General features: G+C 40.6%; 1 protein-coding gene across 1 annotated transcript; it reads left to right on the top strand.

Moving 5' to 3' along the window:
- The first annotated feature begins 351 nt into the window (after positions 1-351).
- On the top strand, positions 352-18,135 carry TPH1 (tryptophan hydroxylase 1). The gene is made up of 10 exons (XM_060262306.1): positions 352-485; positions 1,093-1,276; positions 4,926-5,026; positions 5,765-5,832; positions 7,276-7,472; positions 9,421-9,556; positions 11,025-11,151; positions 12,965-13,060; positions 16,297-16,430; positions 17,948-18,135. Exons 1-10 carry the CDS (start codon positions 369-371, stop codon positions 18,120-18,122), a joined length of 1,335 nt encoding a protein of 444 aa, XP_060118289.1. The 5' UTR covers positions 352-368; the 3' UTR covers positions 18,123-18,135.
- The last annotated feature ends 2,556 nt before the right edge of the window (positions 18,136-20,691 follow it).

Raw genomic sequence — 20,691 nt, 5'->3', positions numbered from 1 at the left:
AGGATAAAGGCTTCCATTTTTTTCTTGAATGAAGTGCGAATATAAATTTGAATCTATGTCTGCACTCCTATCCACCCTAATGATTTTGTTGAATCATTAGAAGTTGTAACATGCATATAAACAAAACTGATACTGGATGCATTCCCATTGAAATGAATGGGGTCTTCTTTTAAACAAAAGAATCTATGGACCAGGTGAACAATGACTAATATTATGGGCCTGAATGCTTTGTGCTGGAAAATTCAATGGGATAAGTTCTGTTGAAACAAATAGGAACTCTGCAGGGTTTTTAAAAAATAACTTTGACTTATTTAACAATGATTGTAACAATTTCAAATTATTTTTAGCTCCACAAATCAAACTACACCATGAATGAAGACTATAAGGAGAACAAAAACAATTCATCTGAAAGGGGCAGAGCTGTTGTCATCTTTTCCTTAAAGAATGAGGTTGGAGGACTTGTCAAAGCTCTAAAACTCTTCCAGGTATGCAGCTTCTCTGTGCAGCCAGGATGCTAAGGGCAAACCTTTGTAATTTAGCATAACCTAGCATTTTGCTATTGTATCAAGATTACATGCTTAAGCAAATTAAGTACATTAATAACACTGCCCCTTCCCTAAAATACATACCAGAGTTTATGCTGGAGGACAGGATCTCTAGCACTTTCTGAGCACCAGTGGACCCATCAGAAGATCAGTAATTTGGGGCAACTTCACACAAAATGCAGATAAGATGCACTACTCAGCTGCACTTTCTCTTTCCACACTTCCAGAGTATTGTGAAAAGTGAGATTCTCACTCCTCCCCCTCAGGAAGGTGGTAGTGATGTTAGTAAGCTGAACATGATTCTGAGGGGATAATATATTCAGTGAATGTGGGAAATTCCACTGTGGTATAGTTGCAGAAAATATTCCATTATAATATCTGTTCAAATACATGAAGCTTAAAATGATCATACTGAACATAAGTTGTGTTCAATATCAGAAAGCCTGGCTTCAAATCACAAAAGTTTGTTTTAATTAGCAACATAATAGCTGAGGTTTTAGTTACCAGATGCTATTAACAAATTAATCAAAACTGTTTTATTCATCAGGAGAAACATGTGAACTTGATTCACATCGAATCTCGAAAATCCAGGAGAAGAAATTCAGAGTTTGAGATCTTTGTAGACTGTGACAGTAACAGAGAACAGCTGGACGAGATCTTCCATCTGTTGAAATCCCATGTCAATGTTGTATCTATGATCCCAAGTGATGACTTCACTGTACAGGAAGATGGTAAGTAACAAATGATAATGTGATTTATCACAGGCACATTTGCCTTACAAAGTGTATTTGTGTCATGTTCTCAGGGGGCAGGCAGGCAGGCAGGCAGGAGTCCAAAGCCAGTCCAAGGTCAAAGTCCAGGAAGTCAAGCAGAAGCCAAGTCACCAATGCAGAATCACAAACCGGAATCAGAAGTCAATGTCCAAAAGCCAAAAGGTCAGGGTGCCAAGGAAATCAAGCAGGTCAGGATAAGGAATCAGAAAGGAGTGTGGATGCAAGCCAGAGAATAGACATGTTGCTTCCACAAGGTTACCAGGTCCTGGGTGGGAGCTATATGGGAGTCTCAATCAGCCTGCTCCCTGGGTGGCAGTGACTCTGCTAGAACTCAGGGCTGAGAGATCTGAAGCATCAGCGTGCCTCATTTCTTTGCTCTGAAAGTTCTTTCCGGAGCCTGCTTTGAACTCTTGAGATGGGAGGAGAGCTTGGAGGAGATTGATCGTCAACAGCTGACATTGGGGCCTGGAGAGCGATTGATGGGCCAGCTGCTGTTTGTTCAGCTGAAGAACTGACTGGCAACTCTTCCAGGTCTGTTAGCCCTTCCAGCTCCTCCTTGTCAGGGCTCATGACAATTTGCATGTATGTGGGACTGGATTTTAAAAAGCTGTGCTCTTTTCTTTAGATAAATTGATGACTTCTCATTCGTATAACGAATGCTTGTTGGTTGTTTATCCAATATGCCACTTGGAATAAATAGCAATAGAAGTTCCTTAAAAATATTCTTCCACCACAATTACAAAATGTGCATAGATTAGTTGAAGTGATGAATGCTGGGTGAGGTGAATATGTACATAAAAAGGTAACAGCATGACTCTAAGCTTGTCACCTCATTTTTATTTATAATCGGCTTCATTCACACATTCTACTATTTGTATTGCCTGTCATTTTAATTGGTTCAACTAATTTATTTGTTATAGCTGGTTTTTAATGGTTCTGTAACTCTACTGCTGTTACCTGCCCTTTGCCCCTTTGCAGGGAGAGCAGGATAAAAATTGAATGAATGAATTTCTTTAGTATACTCGTGACTTCCCAACCATCCTATGCTAATATTATAGCACAGGTGTGGGTAGTGCAGAGAGTGCAGAACTGGGATACAGTTCAATAAATGGAAGACTTTGTTGAGGTACACGTATATGTGTTCAGTAGAAAACAGATCAGAAACTGTTTTAAACAGTTCTTGAGGAAAGTTTTTTGATCACATCCCCCACTGGTAGCAAGTTTTTGTACCCTGTTTCCTGATTGGGACATGAGCAACTCACTGCTTCTGAGAGACTCCTTGAAATATCGGATACCAAGTAGTAAGCTTACAATATTCTCCTAGATTCCTGCAATAGGAAAGGTGATCCCTCTCTAAGGATGACTCATTTGGCTGCCGCAGATGCAGTGAGGCGCTGGAGCAGGTCATTGAAGGCTATGGGAAAGGTGATCCCTCTCTAAGGAGGGGATAGACCAAGATGCGTAGCCATGTTAGTCTGTTTGTAGCAGTGGAAAAGAGTAACGCATTAAAGAGTAACAAAATTTGTAATAGGGTATGGGCTTTCATGAGTCACTGCTCACTTTTTCAGATACCTTAAACAAGGAAGAGATGTTTGAGGTTTTGGTGGCAATCAATTGTTTTATTTTTCCATTTTGTTTTCTGTACTTGTACATCTTCCCCATTAGCCTATTTATGTATAGAATAAAAACTATGAAAGTGGGTTACAAAATGAAATACACATAGGAATGCAAACAAAAAAATACAATCCAGCAGCCCCTCAGTCCCATGTCAAAAGGACAGTGTTGTAACCTGCCCTGAGCCTACTTGCGGGAGAGGGTGGACTAGAGGCCAAATAAAATAAATAAAATAAGCAGGCAGTGAACACAAGGATATCTTGGGAAGCTTCTGATTCCATTGACATGGCTCTCACAAGGTCACTGGCTAAGAGCCAAGAGCCCTTCGACTTTTTGCCCAGGCTTGAAGTACCTGCAAAGAAGGGAAAGGGAGGTTTTAATCAGCTAGCTCAGATTTTCCCAGTCCCTTCCCCTGTATACAGATAACCAAACAGACACAAAGCAGTACAGCTGTCATTTTCTGAATATGAGATTATAAACTTTGTAGTTATACAGTGGTCTTTGCAGCAGTAAATAAAGTTATATAAAGGGGAATCTACAGGGAGGAAGGAATGGTTAATTTTAGACAAAATGCTGGTCTACAATGATTTCCTTTTATGTAGGATTTGCTTTTCTGCTGCCAGCTTTTCTATTTTTAAAGAAGAGTTAATAATATTAATGCACAACTGAACTGGATCATAACCCACCAACATGTTTTCCTGTTCAAGCAGAAAGTGATCCAACGTTTCCTGGTTCCTGATACTTCGAATATTTGATTTTAGGCAATGATCCCTTACATCTCTTCCTGTTATATTTGCCCCCTCCCTCCACAATTGCTGATTAAATTATAAACACATTATTTTAACCATTATGTTTAATTCATTTTCGTCTCTTCTGAAAACTGAACACATATAATGGGAAGAAGGTGGTTTTCTTTCCATTTATGCCCCACAAGTGGCTGCCAGTGAGACGGCTCTCCAAGAGCTCCCAGAGAGCTCTTGGAGAGCTGACTCACTTGGTTGGCACAGATGCAGTGAGGCTGTTATGTCCTACATTCAAGTCTCTATGTACAGCACAGCGCACGCTACAGAGGTGACCAGTGGGAACCCACTGGTCCCCGGATGTAGCTTGCTAATACGCTCCGCCTATCAAGATCTGTGGCAGGAAGCTTAACTGGCCAGGATTGGACCTGGGCAGACAGAGGGTTGTTCCGGGGCATGTATATAATGGGGACCCGGCCCGCGATTCTCTCTCTTGTGATGTACTCGTCAATAAATTATGTTGCCTTCAACACGTCTCGTCACTCAGTACATTACAGAGGCACTGGGGCAGGCCATTGAAGAATGGCCTGCCCTGGCACCTCACTCAGCCTGGTCAGAGAGCCAAGGAGGCAGTCATGCAGCAGAGCACTGAGCACCACTTGCTGCTCTGTTGCTTGACTGCCTCCTCTTCTGGTCTCCAAGAGTTCTCTGAGAGGTCTCAGAGGGCTGACTCACTGGCTGCCCACAATCCCCCACTCCAAATTCCACAGCCACCTGAAGCCACATATTCCGGCTAAGGGGCTGAAGGGGGTGAATTTGAAAATGTTCCTGTTACTAAAACAAACATAGGTAAAGCACTTGTTCCACTTGTACACAGGATTATACTGAAAGCAATCTTTACTGTCTTCAAGTAAAAACAAAAAATTAAGTAATTTTAGGAGATACTCACTCATGGGAGTGAGAGCCTTAAGAAACTAATTTCATGTGAACTGTAATATCACTTTAACTGCAGAGCTTGGTTAACTTTCCTCTACTTATTTTTAATATCGAATTTTTCTTTACATCATACATACCACAGGAGGAAATGCTGAGTGTATGTATGTGTCAGATAGGATGCATCTCATGTCCTCTTTAACTGGCTTCTAAATAGTTAGCTCTCATTTTCAACCATCATAGCTGGCCCTGAAAAAAGTGTTTCCTTGTCCTTACCACCTTAATTTCAGTAATGACTTTGGGTTCTGTCTTTTCCCTAGACATGGAAAATATCCCCTGGTTCCCCAAGAAGGTTTCAGATTTGGATAAATGTGCAAACCGTGTTTTGATGTATGGAAGTGAACTGGACGCTGATCATCCAGTGAGTATTTTTGTGTGTGGTTTTCTTGCATAGTTCTAGTTGCTTAAAAATCTAATCTAACTGTGAAAGTCTAATACTTCAGACTTACAGGCTGTTATAAAAGTTAGTTACCAAATAAACATACTGATATTTAAATTACACAGGCTGTGTTGGGGCTTCACAAATATGTGGAAAACCCTTTTTCAAAATATGTCCACAGAATGTTGGAGGTATCCAATATAGTCAATAATTGGTGTAACTTGGCTTTATTTTACACAGATGGGCATGTACAAGTTCTAACATCTCTCAAGAATGGGAGAGGGAAATTGTTGAAAGTGATAGTTGAGCGGGGAGACTGAAACTAGTTCCCTTAGATAATGTAGGTTTATCCAAAATACAAGCAAAGAGCAGAAAAAGGAGATGCATAAATCATCATTCATAAAAATGTATAGTTCAAAAAACTAAAAACATGTCTTATTTCTAGCAGAGTTTATGCAGTTTATTTTTAGGTTCTGGGACTAGAGTCTACATTTACTAAACTGCTAATCCACACTCTTAACAAATGTATTTCATTTCAAAATGCATTTCCAAAATGAGTTCACAGGTTCCTGTTGTATCTGAGAGTCCTCTCCCATGAAACAAAAGTCTCCTCTTCCTCATAACTGCTTTGATAGAAGAAAATTAACACTTGTTTCTTTGTGACACAAACATGATACCACATTGACTGACCTGAATTTTATTTTTTTATTCCATTATTAGGGTTTCAAAGACAATGTTTATCGCAAGAGACGGAAGTATTTTGCAGACCTGGCTATGAATTATAAACAGTATGTGTCAATGTCTGGTAAATAAGAAAACTTGCTATAAAAATTTGGGGTAGATCCACTGAAAGTGATTGATATATAGGTATAAGCAAGGCTGCGCCACCGCATCCATCCACTTGGGTCTCAGGCGAGCAGAAGGGGTAGTGAAGCACATGCTGCCCTGCTGCTTTCGCTTCCCCAAAAGTGGCCAGGTGGCATGTGTAGGATGGGCACCTGCAGGCTGGGTGTGGGGAGGGGGTGCCTAGCACTGGCCCTGATTATAAGATAGTACTGGAGCTGTAGGCTGGTGTTTTTGCTCATCTGCTGAACATATTGTGGAATACAGAATATACAGGCAAGCCAGTTCCACACCAAATTCAGTACTGAAATCATATCAACTTTTGGCAGAGCAAGATCAAAACAGTTTTCCAAAAAAATCTGTTATCCCTGCTAGAACAAGAAAAATGGCTTTAGCTTTCATCTGTTGGCTCATGGTACAAGTTGGCTAATCATTCAATTGATATGATCTACCACATTGCCCACTGTTCACATGAGCTACAAGCTGAACTAAGCTGATATAGGGCACATCTTTCTACTCTGTATGACCATGCAGCGGGCACTAGTGATATTAAATTCCATCAGTCCATTGTGAGGGAGGAGAAAGGAATGGGTATAGGGGAAAATACAAAGAAAACAAATGTTGCCTTCTTCCTTACTTTATTTCCCCACCTTTCCAGAACAGTGGTTTTCAAGTTGCATTAAGGAATAGATTGAAGTGGGCAGCCGTGTCGGTCTGAAGCAGTTAAACAAAGCAGGAGTCAAGTGGCACCTTTAAGACCAACCAAGTTTTATTCAGAATGTAAGCTTTCGTGTGCTCTCTAAGCACCCTTCATCAGTCTGATGAAGTGTGCTTAGAGAGCACACGAAAGCTTATGTTCTGAATAAAACTTGGTCTTAAAGGTGCAACTTGACACTTGTATTAAGCAATGATTGGGTTGTTAGAGTTTCTGTGATGAAAAAAAAAACTTGATTGTGTCTAAATTAAAGCTGACTCCAAATGCCTTATGGCAGGAAACGACAAAAAGATTCAGTAGGCTGTTACATCTGTTTTGCCTTCTAGAAAATCCAAGAAACTTTCCTTCAAAGTATGTCAAGTAATTGGTGGTGGTGAAGCCCAAGACCATTACCTCTGAATAGATGTCACTTCTTTCCCTCTTCTCCTTGGTAATTAACACTGGACATGGCAGAGCCCAGCACCACCACGGATTTTATTAATTTAAGCCAGAGAGTGCAAGGCAATGAGGATTCTCAGTACCTACTGAGATTTCTGTAGCTCCTGACTATCATAAGCCAGCCAGGAATCTATAATGGATTGGGATGTACCTCTTGCCCACCCCTGCTCTAATATGTAAACCACATTTCTTTTCTAATAATCTTTGTGAACGTTGCTGTTGCATCTCATTACAGTGGTGACCCAATTCCAAAAGTTCAATTCACTGAAGAGGAGATCAGCACTTGGGGCACTGTCTTTAGAGAACTCCAAAAACTTTATCCAACTCATGCCTGCAGAGAGTATCTTAAAAACCTACCTTTGCTAACCAACTACTGCGGGTACCGAGAAGATAACATACCCCAGTTGGAGGATGTATCATGTTTTCTGAAAGGTAATATGCAGATCTTTGTCCTGTAAGCTGTTCCAGATGAGGCAGTGTTGTCAGTACAGTATAGCTTGATAAAGGAATAGACATTAGAGATGTACAAAATGATTAAACTGCTGATACTAGGGGATCTGGTAAAGAGTCTTGGAAGGAAGTTTATAATCTAAACTTACCAATATTTTATAGTAAAACGAAGTCCTGTCTCAGTCAGTAAAGCATTATAACTAGCAGTTGATTGTCAGAGGGTAGCTTGAACAGTTTCTCTAGGTTATGCCAAAATATTTTTACATTCTTCAATTCACTATTATTTGATTAATGTCCACGTCATATTTTCCATGAACAAAACAATGTATAGTAAAATAATGAAATAGAAAACAATCATAAGCACAGCATAGAGCCAGTAATAAAAACTCTTCAACCATATTGTATAGCAACATAAAATTACAAGATATAGCCAGATCCACAGTATTGTCCAAAGGACTAACCATGTAGGTTTCAGAGAAAGGTGGAGTTAGAATGCTGTTGTTTTATTATGACTGTGGTCCGGCCTGAGCCAGTATGGGAAAGGGCGGAATATAAATCAACCAAATAAATAAATAAATAAACAAACCATCCACAGGCCTGGCAAGATAAAGTCATCTACCTTAACAAACTAGATTACTTGCTGAATTTCGAAAGGGACAGCATTGGAAAGCAGTGTCGGTCTTGAATGAAGGTAAATAACCTTCTTTCAGGAGATCCATCATTGGATTTCCCAGCTTTAAAAAAAATATTTAAAGCCAAGGATCAAAGCTACACTGGAGATTTGTACACTGGAGGTCTTTAAACAAGTTGGACCTTAAAATGCAGCTGCAGGGAGTAGATCTGGAATGTCACTCACTGTAGAGTTTACATTTCTCGCACACCATTTTCTTGATCCAAATCTCGTGGCTGCTTTCTGATTAAACGAAACAGATACAACTGCAGCTTTCCCATGTAATCAGTTGGCCTAAAAAGGTGGAGTGAAAATGACTTTAATGACAGTGACAGGAAAGTAGATATTAACCCTTTCCTCATGTTCTTTTTAAAAATGGAAAGTTGCTCTCCAAAACTGCTGTTTGGGCAAGAAGAGCCTCCCCCTATCAGGGGGTATTAAACTAGACTGACTTTGTATACTGATGGACTTAAACTTTTATTTATCTGAAATATTTTTGTTGCTGCCTTCTCACTCAGCTTAGTGTCCCTATGGCACTGAACAATCAAAAACATTAAAACTAGCCTTAAGTTACATAATATAAAACAATTATGAAGAACTTCAAAGGACAATATTAACACCTTGAACTGGGCCTGGAACCTAATTAGGAGCCAGTGCAGGTGGAACAAGACTGGAGTGATGGGGTCCCTATTACCTACTCCAGTCAGCATTCTGGCAAAGGGCTTACAATTTCTCTTTCCTTAGCCTTCTCTACCCACCTCACATGTCTTCATCCAAAGTTCCCATCCACGCAAGGAACCCTCCATGGGTCTCTAGAACCTTCCAATATCTGGATTATCTAGTCTCTTGTGCAATTAAAAGGTAGCCAGCGTCTTGGCGGGGACGGGGGGAGACTGTGGAGATCTCCTGCTTTTACAACTGATCTCCAGCTGGCAGAGATCTGCTCCCCTGGAGAGATATACTACTGTGCTATAGTGTGCTATAGTGCTATACTATAGCACTGTACCATGCTGAGGCCCCTCCCCTCCCAAAACCCTGTCCTCTCCTGGATCCGCCCCCAAAGTCTCCAGGTATTTTCCAACACAGAGCTGGCAACTCTAGCAATCTATGTGCATACTTGCTCAAAAATGTCTCATTTGAGCTTAGTGGGGTTTATTTGCAAGCTAGTGAGCTCAGGATTGCAGTTTGCAGTTAATGTCACTTCCATTTTTATCTGTTTTTGAATGCTTTAGCATCAGTAATGGTGTTTTTCTCCCCTAGAACGCACTGGCTTTACCATCCGTCCTGTTGCTGGATATCTGTCACCCAGAGATTTCTTGGCAGGCTTAGCATTCAGAGTATTTCACTGTACTCAGTATGTTAGGCACAGTTCAGAACCTCTTTACACACCAGAACCGTAAGCAGCTGTTTCTATGCTTTCCCTAAATAATCTGCATTGTTCTTTATGTTTGTGACTAACTGCTTGATCATCAGGACAATATTGAATCTAGAATTGCATTGCAAAATCTAGGTTTGCGTATGAGTTTCAAAGATACCTTAGCTCTCCTAAATTTGCAGTGTGTGGGGTTGGGGTAATCTTATAATTCAGGATTTGCAAAAAATTCTAACACTGACTTTGTTCTTGAAAGACTGTTCACATGATTCAGCATGACTGAAGAAATGAAAGTGATCTTAGATCCTTAATCTTAACATAAAAACAAGACAGCAAGACAAGCACAGATTTTCAAAAAATTCATTGTCATGATAACAAAGCGCAAACCTTCTGCAGCTCAGTTAACTCCTTTGTATACCAGAGTTCACCAAGCAGGAAGGCCTCTTCTAAAACTGCCATCTACATTATTATATCAAGCATTTTCTTTACAGCCTGAGCCACTTCACATGGTTACTCAGCCTGACCATTTTTTTCCTTGTGGCACCTACCCCTACTCCACACACAGTCTTAATAAGAGCATTCCATGTGAAGGTTTGCATCATGTGGCCTCTGACCTTTTTTGAAAAAGGATGGAAAAATTAAACTCGTTTGTGTGTGTACAGGCCTCTCTATGGAGCCCAAGTCAGGTTATGTCTGTATGACACCATTTCCACCATTAGATGATTGGTAGGCTAACCATATTGAAAGCCAGTGTAATATAGTGGCTAAGAGTGGGGGTCCCTAATCTGGAGAACCAGGTTTGATTGACTCCTCCATATGAAACCTGCTGGGTGACTCTCTCAGCCCCACCTTCCTCACAAGGTGGCTGTTGAGGGGAGAGGAGGGGAAGGTAATTGGAAGCCACTTTGAGACTCCTTAGGGTAGAGAAAAGCAGGGTATAAAAACGAACTTTTTATCTACACCCACATTGCCTATAATTAAACCATTTCTAACAATACCCTGTTTAGGATTGCGCTGTAAATCCTAAACAGAGTATTGAGAGACATTTTGGTGTAGTGGTTAAGTGTGCGGACTCTTATCTGGAAGAACCAGGTTTGATTCCCCACTCCTCCACTTACAGCTGCTGAAATGGCCTTAGGTTAGCCATAGCTATTGCAGGAGTTGTCCTTGAAAGGGCAGCTGCTGTGAGAGCCCTCTCAGCCCCACCCACCTCACAGGGTGTCTGTTGTGGGGGGAGGTAAAGGAGATTGTAAACTGCTCTGAGTCTCTGATTCAGAGAGAAGGACGGGGTATAAATCTGCAGTCTTCTTCTTCTAAATCACTTTGTGATTAAGTAGTCTGTATGTTACACTAGAATAAAAGGATGCCCAAGATGCTTGGTGGTTTTTATTGTCCTAATGTTTCAGTTATTGAATACTGCTTTGACACACCAGATCAGAAGGCCAAGTACCTGGTTCAACATTAGTCCCCTCCCTCTCTTATGCATTTTCAGTGATACCTGTCATGAACTTCTGGGACACGTCCCTCTTCTGGCTGAACCAAGTTTTGCACAGTTCTCTCAGGAAATTGGCTTGGCATCACTTGGAGCATCTGATGAAGCTGTTCAAAAGCTGGCAGCTGTAAGTAGAAGATGCAACATGCATCTGCATATCCCTCAGTTTCAGTGCTCTTAATGTTATGCAGGGTTGTTAGCAGTCTCCAGTATTAAAAAAAAATTGTACACAGGTTGAAAATATATGAAAACAAAAGAACTGTATTGTCCCTGAGTCTTCCAGAGAGGATATCCTTTTTAGTCAAAATCAAGCACTTTTAACCATTGCTGATATCCATGGAGGAAGTTAAGCATATGCTTAACTTCATCAGTGGATCAAACAAAGCTTCACAGTGCTTTAAGTATAACTGGATTGTTCCCACTGTAAATAAAAACAAGGGGCAGAAACAAGCCATACAGAATGAGATACCTTCCAATGGCTTCTGGCTGATAATTGAAGCTCACATAATTTTAATACATCACAAACTACTTTGATGTTGCATGCTACTTTTACTACAGCTCTGCCAAACTTACTCCTATTTGATCACTCCATGTTGTGTGAAGGCAGTGTTCTTAAAGTCAACAGGTTGGAGATGTGGCTAGTCTGGTTTCCATAGCCTTGACCTCACCAAGTCCCTGAACATGATATGGGTGGCAGGCAGGTACTAATCTGCTCTTTAGTTTAGAATGCATTGGAAGATGAGGTGACTGTGGCTTCTTCTGCCCCTTCTTCTACTCCTTCTATATCCCACTGTATGCTCCTCTCATTGCTGTAATAAGCAAGATTCTAGCAACCAGTGTTATGCCAGACCATTTTGCTTAGCACAGCAGCTCTTGTGCTGCATCCTGCTGTAGAGCAGCACTTGTTTAAAATGTGAATGTGAACTGAGGAAGTTCTGATCTGGAAATTTCGATAATTCAAATCAAGTCTGAACTCTCCCTAAAAGCTAAAATGACCGAACTAAGGTTATTGTACTTCGGCCAAATTATGAGAAGACTCACTGGAACAATTATGCTAGGAAAAGTTGAAGATAGCAGGAAAAGAGGAAGACCCAACACGAGATAGACTTACTCTATAAAAGAAGCCATGCCCCTCAGTTAGCAAGACCTGAGCAAGGCTGTTAATGACAGGACATTTTGGAGGACACTTATTGGTTGCCATAAGTTGAAAGAGATTTGCTGGAACTTAACACAGAATTCTGAGAGTATAAGCTGCCCTACCAGTGCCCTTGTACCTCACTGGCATCCTATTCAAAGTAACTTTTAGGACCATGCATTACACAACTATTTTCATTCATTACAAACCTATTCCTAAACCCATATAAGGATGGCGAGTTTATTTATGCTTGCCCATATAGGCTCATAGATCCAATTGGATTCCAGAACTCAGTGGAATTTGTATGGTTCTGCCAGCAGCTCTCTTGATAAACTCACTGATGCCTGGAGTCTGGGCTTTCAGGAAGCCACCCACTGCTGGGACACAGCTGCAGCTTTTGGACTCCATCCGGCACTTTCCTGATGTTCTGGCAAGGTAGTCTTAAGCACCCCTGCTCAGGCCTCAGTTATTACCTATGTAATTTGAGTGTACTGAACAAGGTATCTGCTGAGTTTCCAAGGTGTTTATGCTACACTTTATCCAGCAGAGGGAGCATGAAACCACCCAATGCTCAAGTATTAGAAATCTAAAGTGTGCCATTGAGTTGCAGCCACATAGTGAATTTTTCAAAGCAAGAGATGAGCCGAGTTGGTTGGACATTGTCTTCCTCTACATAGCAGTTCTGGTCTTCCTTGGTAGTCTTTCATTCAAGTACTGACCCTGCTTAGCTTATGAGGCCGGAGAAAATAGCACTAATCTGGGCAATGTGTTAAACACTCTCCTTTTCTCTTAATTCCTTTATTAGTGCTACTTTTTCACTGTGGAGTTTGGCTTGTGTAAACAAGAAGGCCAACTAAGAGCCTATGGGGCTGGCTTACTCTCTTCTATCAGTGAACTGAAGGTAAGCCTAAAAATGTCTTCCAATTACCATCATTGGGTCTAGGAAAATAGTTTTAAAATGTTTTATATCCAGGTAGTACTTTTCTACGTTCTTTCTACACAGGTGCCTGCAAGAAAGCCTTACTGACTTGCAGAAGATTTGGGGATATTTTCTAGGACCCATGCTCGGTTTATACTGGTTGTTTGTCAGACCTGTTGGGTGTCATTGTCATATGGCATAACTGAATGTGCTCTCAGCATGCAAGCATATGCTCAACATTCTCCAGAGGTAGTTGCCAACTATGGGTAGAAAATTTCATAAGAGATTTGGGGGTGGAGGCCTTCCGCTATAACAAAACTACAGAGTATCACAGGACAAAGATTACAATCCGTATATATAACCAGTGATCACAATAAGAAGTTAGTTTATGAAATATCTAATGACCTTTCTTTATATATTTATACTATTAAAGCAATATTCATATGAAAATTTACAAAAGTGCTCCAGTGCTCATAATTTCATTCATTGAGTATTGCTGGGTCCACCTTTTCCAGAAAGAACTGCTTTTGCTTCCTGTGAGATAAAAGAATTTTGCGACTTTGCACAATTATATGTTTTGTGATGAGAATTGTATTTGTAGAATGAAATTATGAGCACTGGAGCACTTTTGTAATTTTTTATAAGAATTTATTGCATCAATAGTATAAATATATAAAGAAAATCTATTAGATATTTAGAAAGCTAACTTGGTTTATATGTATGGATTGTAGCCCTCCCAATATAGCATGAAGACTCCTGGTATTTAAGCTTGCTGCCTACAGGTGCCTGAGGTACTAGCAGGAGGTTATTAGGGGTGGTGGTGGAAGGGGAGGCCGTCTGACAGCAATGAAGATCCTGTGAATTTAAGGGGGAAGTGTTTGTGAGTTTCCTGTATTGTGCAGGGGGTTGGACTAGATGACCCTAGAGGTCCCTTCCAACTCTTTGATTCTATGATAAGCATTACAATGGTGTGCTTGTGATATAATCAGACATGGTGGATGCTCTAGCTATCCCAAAATGCTACATAGATGTCACTTTTGGTTTTTAATGGAAGTGATGTCAGCTCTCCAGCATGCCAGCAGAGTGTCAAGACCTCCCCCCCCATTTCCTCTCTTGAGGTTGCCACCTGCAGTTTGGCAACCCTAGGGTAGGATAGGGGTCTCAGCAGGTTTAATGTCATGAAGTTCATACTCCAAAACAGCCATTTTATCCAGGGGGACTGATTTCTGTAGTCTGGAGAGCCATTAATTCTGAGAAACCTGCAGGCCCCTCGGAGGTTGGAAACCCTATCCAGAAAGGGAGGAGATCAATACATCTTGATAAGCAGTAGTTTTCACAATAGGAAAACTAGCCTACAATTGGGTTCAAACCTCCATTCATCCGAGGCTCACTGGATGACTGAGCCAATCACTTTCTCTTGGGCTAATCTCCAACTGTGATTACGAGGAGAAAATGGAGAGAGGAGAAATGAACATGTCACCCTGAGCTTTTGGAAGAAAGGTATAATAGAAGTTCAGTAAATAGCAGTGGTGATGAGTAAGCTGTCTTTCAGGAACATTTTCTTGCCATTGCCAGTCTCCTCATTGAGGGACCTTGATAAGCTTTCCAAAAACCCTATCTGAAAACTACTGACCTGTGACTTTTTCTGTGTTACAGGTGTAATGGCACCAAGGCTCATCATGCCCTCTCCTCTATCCACATTTTAATTACTTTGTTGGCAGTAAATTTTTTGACATTTCTTTAGTTACTTGCTAAATAGAGCATGTTCCTAAACAGAGTTTTGTATCACATCACATGAGTAGGCCTAGAGACTATGGCAAAAATTAGAGTGCTCCACAATAGACAAAAGATTGTTTCTCATCCATGCCCTTCATGAGGAATCTTTTCTCAGGGTGAACTGTAATGCACAGGGAATCCTTACTGACTCAATAAAAGCCTTTAAAGGAGTGAGGCCCCTATGCTATTTAATTACTATATCAGTGATGTGGTTGAACACGACTAATGCTAAATTTGACCTGCCAAAACTTGCCTTGTGCCATACAATGATACTGCTTTATGCAGATGATGTGGCCCTTTTATCTAGAACTATGTTGGGGCTCCAAGGGTACTAGATAGATTCACAATATATTGTGCTAAAGAACCTGATAATTACTTAATTACTAAAGAGATGGTATTTGGCAGGTGCCAAATTTCTTTGGTAGACTGGGATTTTGAGCCTAGGCTTCCCAGATAATAGGCTAATACTGACAGCTATATATTGTTGTCTCTGTTCTTGCACTGCCTCATAGGAGCTGCAGTTATTTTTCTGGGGAAGACTACAGTTTTATAGATGAACACATAGCCCTCGATCTGTGTCATGGCACCTTTACAAATTCTTGACCACCACACAAAAGCTCATGATGTCCAGTTATTTCATGTTTTCTCCTGGGTCCTAGGGCACAGAGCATTAACCATGAGATTTCTGTAATGAATGTCAATAAATCAAAAGTAGCTTTGCAATTTAGATACACACCTGAACAGCATACTCAAGATTGCTACAGCACACTGCCTCCAGAATTTGATGCAATAATTCAGAGCAAGAGATGTCAGTTATCAGAGACTGTTGAACAAAATATTGCAAGCATGCTGTTTTAAACATGTTTTAAGTTAAAAAAAATATTTGTTTGTCTGTGCCTTTTATAAAGTTTATATCTCTGCTACCTGGCATTACATTTTATGACACACATGGCCTGGCCCCACAAGGTCTCATTTATGTAGATCCAGCCCTCATAACAAATTAGTTTGACACCCCTGTTTTAGATAGTATGTATTTACTATTCTTTATATCCTGCATATTGAAATTTAATGGGCCTTTCATTTTACTTGGGATTGCTATGGTTGTTGACCATAAATAAATTTATCATCATCATCATACCGAGTTTACCCGCTTGCCATCTAATTCTAAACAAGCTTATGCTGAGTTTGTTTTGATTACTGTTTCATGTGGCTTTTTTATCATGTATGTAATGAAGTATTGCGCAATTTACATACCAGTGGAAAAGGAAGTTCTGCAATGTTTCTTATGGATGAATTAATATAATTATAAAAAATAATAATGGAAGTTCAGGATTCAGATTCAACGTGTCATGGTTTGCAACCATGTCATCTCTGAAGATGCTGATGTCTATAATCCGTGCTAAATTTAATATTTTAAAAGTTTTGCTTTGTCTGTTGAGCAGTATGCACTGTCTGGAAATGCCAAAGTCAAGCCCTTTGATCCCATTGTCACCTGCAAACAGGAATGCATGATTACTACATTCCAGGATGTTTACTTTTCTTCTGAAAGCTTTGAAGATGCAAAAGAAAAGATGAGGTAATTTATCAAGTTATCATTATGATCCCCGAACTTGTTATGCATGTGGGTCCTTCTAGAATTATGAAGGTAATGGGCACCATCACAAAATGGTTGCCACATGGGATGACACATAGGAAGTTCTAAGCCAAGCATCCTCTGATGACTGAGAGAGCTGCTTCTGCATCGGTGCTCCTTGCAGACACAAAAGTTATCCTCCTGAGCTCTTCTGAAACATTCCAATGAAATAGCAAAAAACTGTTTGGGAATGATGCTTGGCTTTGATTTCTGAGGAAAGAGGAAGGCTTCAGTGCACAGTCAAAAGGCAAGGCTGCCAAGCCCACAGACAAAAAACTGTGCCCTAGCCTAGCTAAAAGTGCACAGCTGTGATGTGCTTGCCTAGAATGAGCTCAGTGGCTTGTTATTCAACTGGTAAGGAGTGACCTGAAGCTGTTTTTTTCCCGTTCATTCATGACTTTTTAGAATTCCCCCCGCCCACCCACCACAAGCAGACACCAGGAGTCAAACTGGCAGAAGCCATGCTGGGCATCACTGAGCTAGAATGAATTCTCCAGTTAGCTCTACCACATCTGTCTTTTGAAAATTATTCTCCTATCAGTACAGAAATGGGGGGAAAATAAATGGTGGATTACAGTATCAACTTTTGCAGTATTTTCACTATGAAGGTAGTGAAAATTGCCACATATACAGTGGTTGCTTACATACTAAGACACCTACGTATGGCATTATTTTCCAGAATCAGCTAGAAACAGAAATGAAATTAAGATTCCACATGATACTAGATTCCACATTAAAATTTAGCAATGTTTATCTCATAAGAAAGATCCTACGATTTATCTATTCAGAAGTAGTCCTGTTCAACAAAGGTTCTGTTTGTCACTGAAATTTTACATTTGTTCCTTTGTTTTATGATTAATCTCTTGCTGAGGTGGCAACAAATAATCAGTTGTTAATTACTGATTCTTGGCGGGATTAGTTTTCACTTTGCAGTCAAAATGTATGGTTCGCTATTTAATTTTTTATTATCGTAACAGCATGATTACAAAACTGCAGTCATTCTCACAAAAATGAGCACCAATTTGCCTGTAAAGTGCAAAGCAGTACATAACCCATTCTTCTGATAAGAATAAATAACAATTGATTTGGAAATGCTGCAGTCATCTGCAAGAGAAATAACTTATTCAAGCCAAAAGCAGGAAGGAAGGAATAAAATGTAAAGTGACAGCAGCCCTGACAAATATCAATAGTAGTTCTCTATATGGGAGAGGTTGGCATTACAATTACCTTTTTTAATTAATATTTTTAAAAGTCAGGTTGCCAACACAGCAATTAATTTCTTGGTTAAACTGAATGAACAAACTAAATGACAAATTTAGAAACAGCCTTAGAGAATATGCAGAATTTTTGGTGATGCTGTTACTACTATTGTGAGAGATAGCAATAGACTCATACCTGAAGTAGTCATTGGTTGAACACTTAGGAAGACTGATTTTCATCATTTCCCCCCATTTGAACAGAGAGTTTGCAAAGACCATCAAGCGCCCCTTTGGAGTGAGCTATAATCCATATACTCAAAGTGTGCAGATCCTGAAAGACACAAGGAGCATTGCTACTGTGGTGAACGAACTGCGACATGAATTGGACATTGTCAGTGATGCCCTGAACAAGATGGGCAAGCACTTGGGAATCTAACCTATAAACACCATCATCTATTTTGCACTGAGTGGCTAAAGATAGTTTCATTCCACTTTTCAAAACCTAAAGGATAAAGAAAGGAAAACTGTTTTATTTAAATCCTTGCCCTCATTGAAGCATTCAACCACCAGGAAACTGCCTGGTGGTCCATGTAGGCTATTAATTTACAATCACCAGCATAGGTTGGTACAGCAAATCCACTGTGTTTCTCAGGAAGGTAACCTGCTTAATGTCCAATTATTTGTTTCTGACCAGAGCATGTCTCATTTAACTCAGTGGGAGCTACTTCGAAGTAAACATGCTTAGGATTGTGCAAAGTGACAGGTACAATGTGTTATAATACTCCTAATTATGAATACAATATATAGAACAGTGTTGGGAGCAGGCAGTAGCTGTGTGAACATAGGCTCCTCCCATTATATTCTCACTTGAGCAGCTGTGGTGGGGAGCTGAAACTTGTATGGCATTCCTACAGGATCATGTAAACTGCGTATCTAATGTGAGTTTCCTTAAAAGCAACTATAATCACACTTCTGGCTACTTCCTGTGTTTTTTCATCACTGATTGCCACATCAAGTGACAACTTGCATGTGTAAATGAGCCATCCCCAATTAATCCCTGTAGTCGAAAAGCTCCTGGTATCCAGCAAAGTAGAAAATTTAGATAATTAGAGCTATCAAATGATGTGAGTTAAAGTGACTGTATGGGGGCATATGAACCACCCTTTAAGGCAAGGGTGGCCAACGGTAGCTCGCCAGGTGTTTTTTGCCTACAACTCCCATCAGCCCCAGCCAGCATGGCCAATGGCTGGAGCTGATGGGAGTTGTAGGCAAAAAACATCTGGAGAGCTACCGTTGGCCACCCCTTTAAGGGATTGTCTCTAAGGTACAGAATGTAATGTGAGAACTATCCTTAAATTCTGAGAAACTGAGCTGATGATTAGTTGCATTTAGGCATCACATCACACACATGCAGACTGTCAGGATATAGGGTACTGAAACATGTAATCTGAAGGGATTAAGTATTCTGCCTAGATCAGTGATAGTTTGTGGAGAGCCACATTCATAATTGCCATCAACAAAAAAAGTCATATGACCTTACGTCCTGTGCACCAATCAAACACATAAATACAAAACTATTAAATATGTGACCATGACTTTTTAAAATTAGCAGAGTATGTCCAAGCATGTAGGGTTTACCACTGCTGACCAATAGCTAGCACCTGTGTATCCGGGATGTGAGGGCTTCCCTCTCTTCTTGCTCTCCTCAGCATGATGCAGAGCAACTGAGGTGAGAAAGTGAGATTGCCAAGATTTCTAGAGGAGAGCAAACTGGCTGTGAAAAAGGGAGAGTAAAACTATCACCACCCCACTGTGGATAGCTTGGTTTTCCCCCCAGATGGCAATGGATTTATCCTCTACTCTGCAGCCAGCTTTGGCTCTTCCAGACTATCTCCAGAAAGCTGGGTACAGCATTAGTTATTAGTTAGTGTACAGTAGTCTTTGCTATGGACAAACCTTAGAGACAAAGAAAGCAGGTTATGGAGAAGGGCCGGAGTTGTGCAGCTTTTTATTTCCCTCCCTGGCACAAAGCCTAAAACTCAGAGAAGGGTATTTATTTATTTACTTCATTTATACATTGTTCTCCTCTCCATTTCATTTTCACAATAACCCTAGGGTGGCTGAGGTCAGGTGGGCAATGAGTGTGTGACTGGCCCAAGGTCACCCAACAAGCAGAGTGGGGTTTGACTCTGAGGGTGAGTTCACACTACACTAAATAATGTAGTTTGCAACTGGATTTTTGCTATTCTTACACAATAAAAATCTAGTTGCAAAACACACTGAGTGTAGTGTGAACGCACTTAAGAGTCTCCCAGATTATAGTCTAGGGGGCCCCAACCTTTCTGAGCCTGCAGGTACCTTTTGAATTTTGGCAGTATGGTGGGTGCTGCCACAAAATGGTTGCCACGGGGGGGTGGGGGGTGAGCCAGTCATACAATGCTTGTTAAGATGTTGGCATAGCAACATTTTAAAAAATCTGCATAATCAACTCTCCAGTGGCCAGTCAGAAGTCTTGCTGGTCAAAAGCCCCACCTGGCCTCACCCACTTTCTAAAAAGTGGGCCAGCACCAGGAAATATATCTGCAGGCACCATGTTGGGGACTCCTGTCCTAGTCCAGCACAACACTGCCTTGCTTGCATCCTCCAGATTTGATGGTGGTGGCTGCTTCAAGCTGAGAACAACCTGCCAACACACTTGTGACAGACTGCATCTTTTAAATGCTTAGAAGTGCTATACAAACAGCTGAAGAACTGTGAAGAGTTAATTCTTCACAGAGCCAGAGAGTCGAGTGATAGGCTGCTCCAGGATATCTGATTGGTTAGCAACAGCTGAGCAGAGAGAGACTTCGGAACTGGATGCCGAGGAGAATTCAGTCTGATTTCAGCTCTAGCTGAGAAAAATTGAGTATTGACAGTTCTGGAATTCAGCTCTAACTAAAAGCAGTTTAACACAGATAGGAGAATGGGAAGTAGGAAATCTGGGAAGTAGCCAAAGAAAAGGGATA

The sequence above is a fragment of the Heteronotia binoei genome, chromosome 21, assembly GCF_032191835.1.
Source record: "Heteronotia binoei isolate CCM8104 ecotype False Entrance Well chromosome 21, APGP_CSIRO_Hbin_v1, whole genome shotgun sequence".
In the NCBI taxonomy this organism is placed as follows: domain Eukaryota; kingdom Metazoa; phylum Chordata; class Lepidosauria; order Squamata; family Gekkonidae; genus Heteronotia; species Heteronotia binoei.
Note: the sequence above shows the minus strand (reverse complement) of the source record. Positions and strands in the feature narration are given on the sequence as shown.

Excerpts from the sequence above, each read along its gene's own strand:
- TPH1 (XM_060262306.1), top strand. The coding sequence starts at position 369 with ATGAATGAAGACTATAAGGAGAACAAAAACAATTCATCTGAAAGGGGC. Across the intron at positions 5,027-5,764 it reads AACTGGACGCTGATCATCCA|GGTTTCAAAGACAATGTTTA; the intron begins GTGAGTATTTTT and ends TTCCATTATTAG. Across the intron at positions 13,061-16,296 it reads CTTCTATCAGTGAACTGAAG|TATGCACTGTCTGGAAATGC; the intron begins GTAAGCCTAAAA and ends TCTGTTGAGCAG.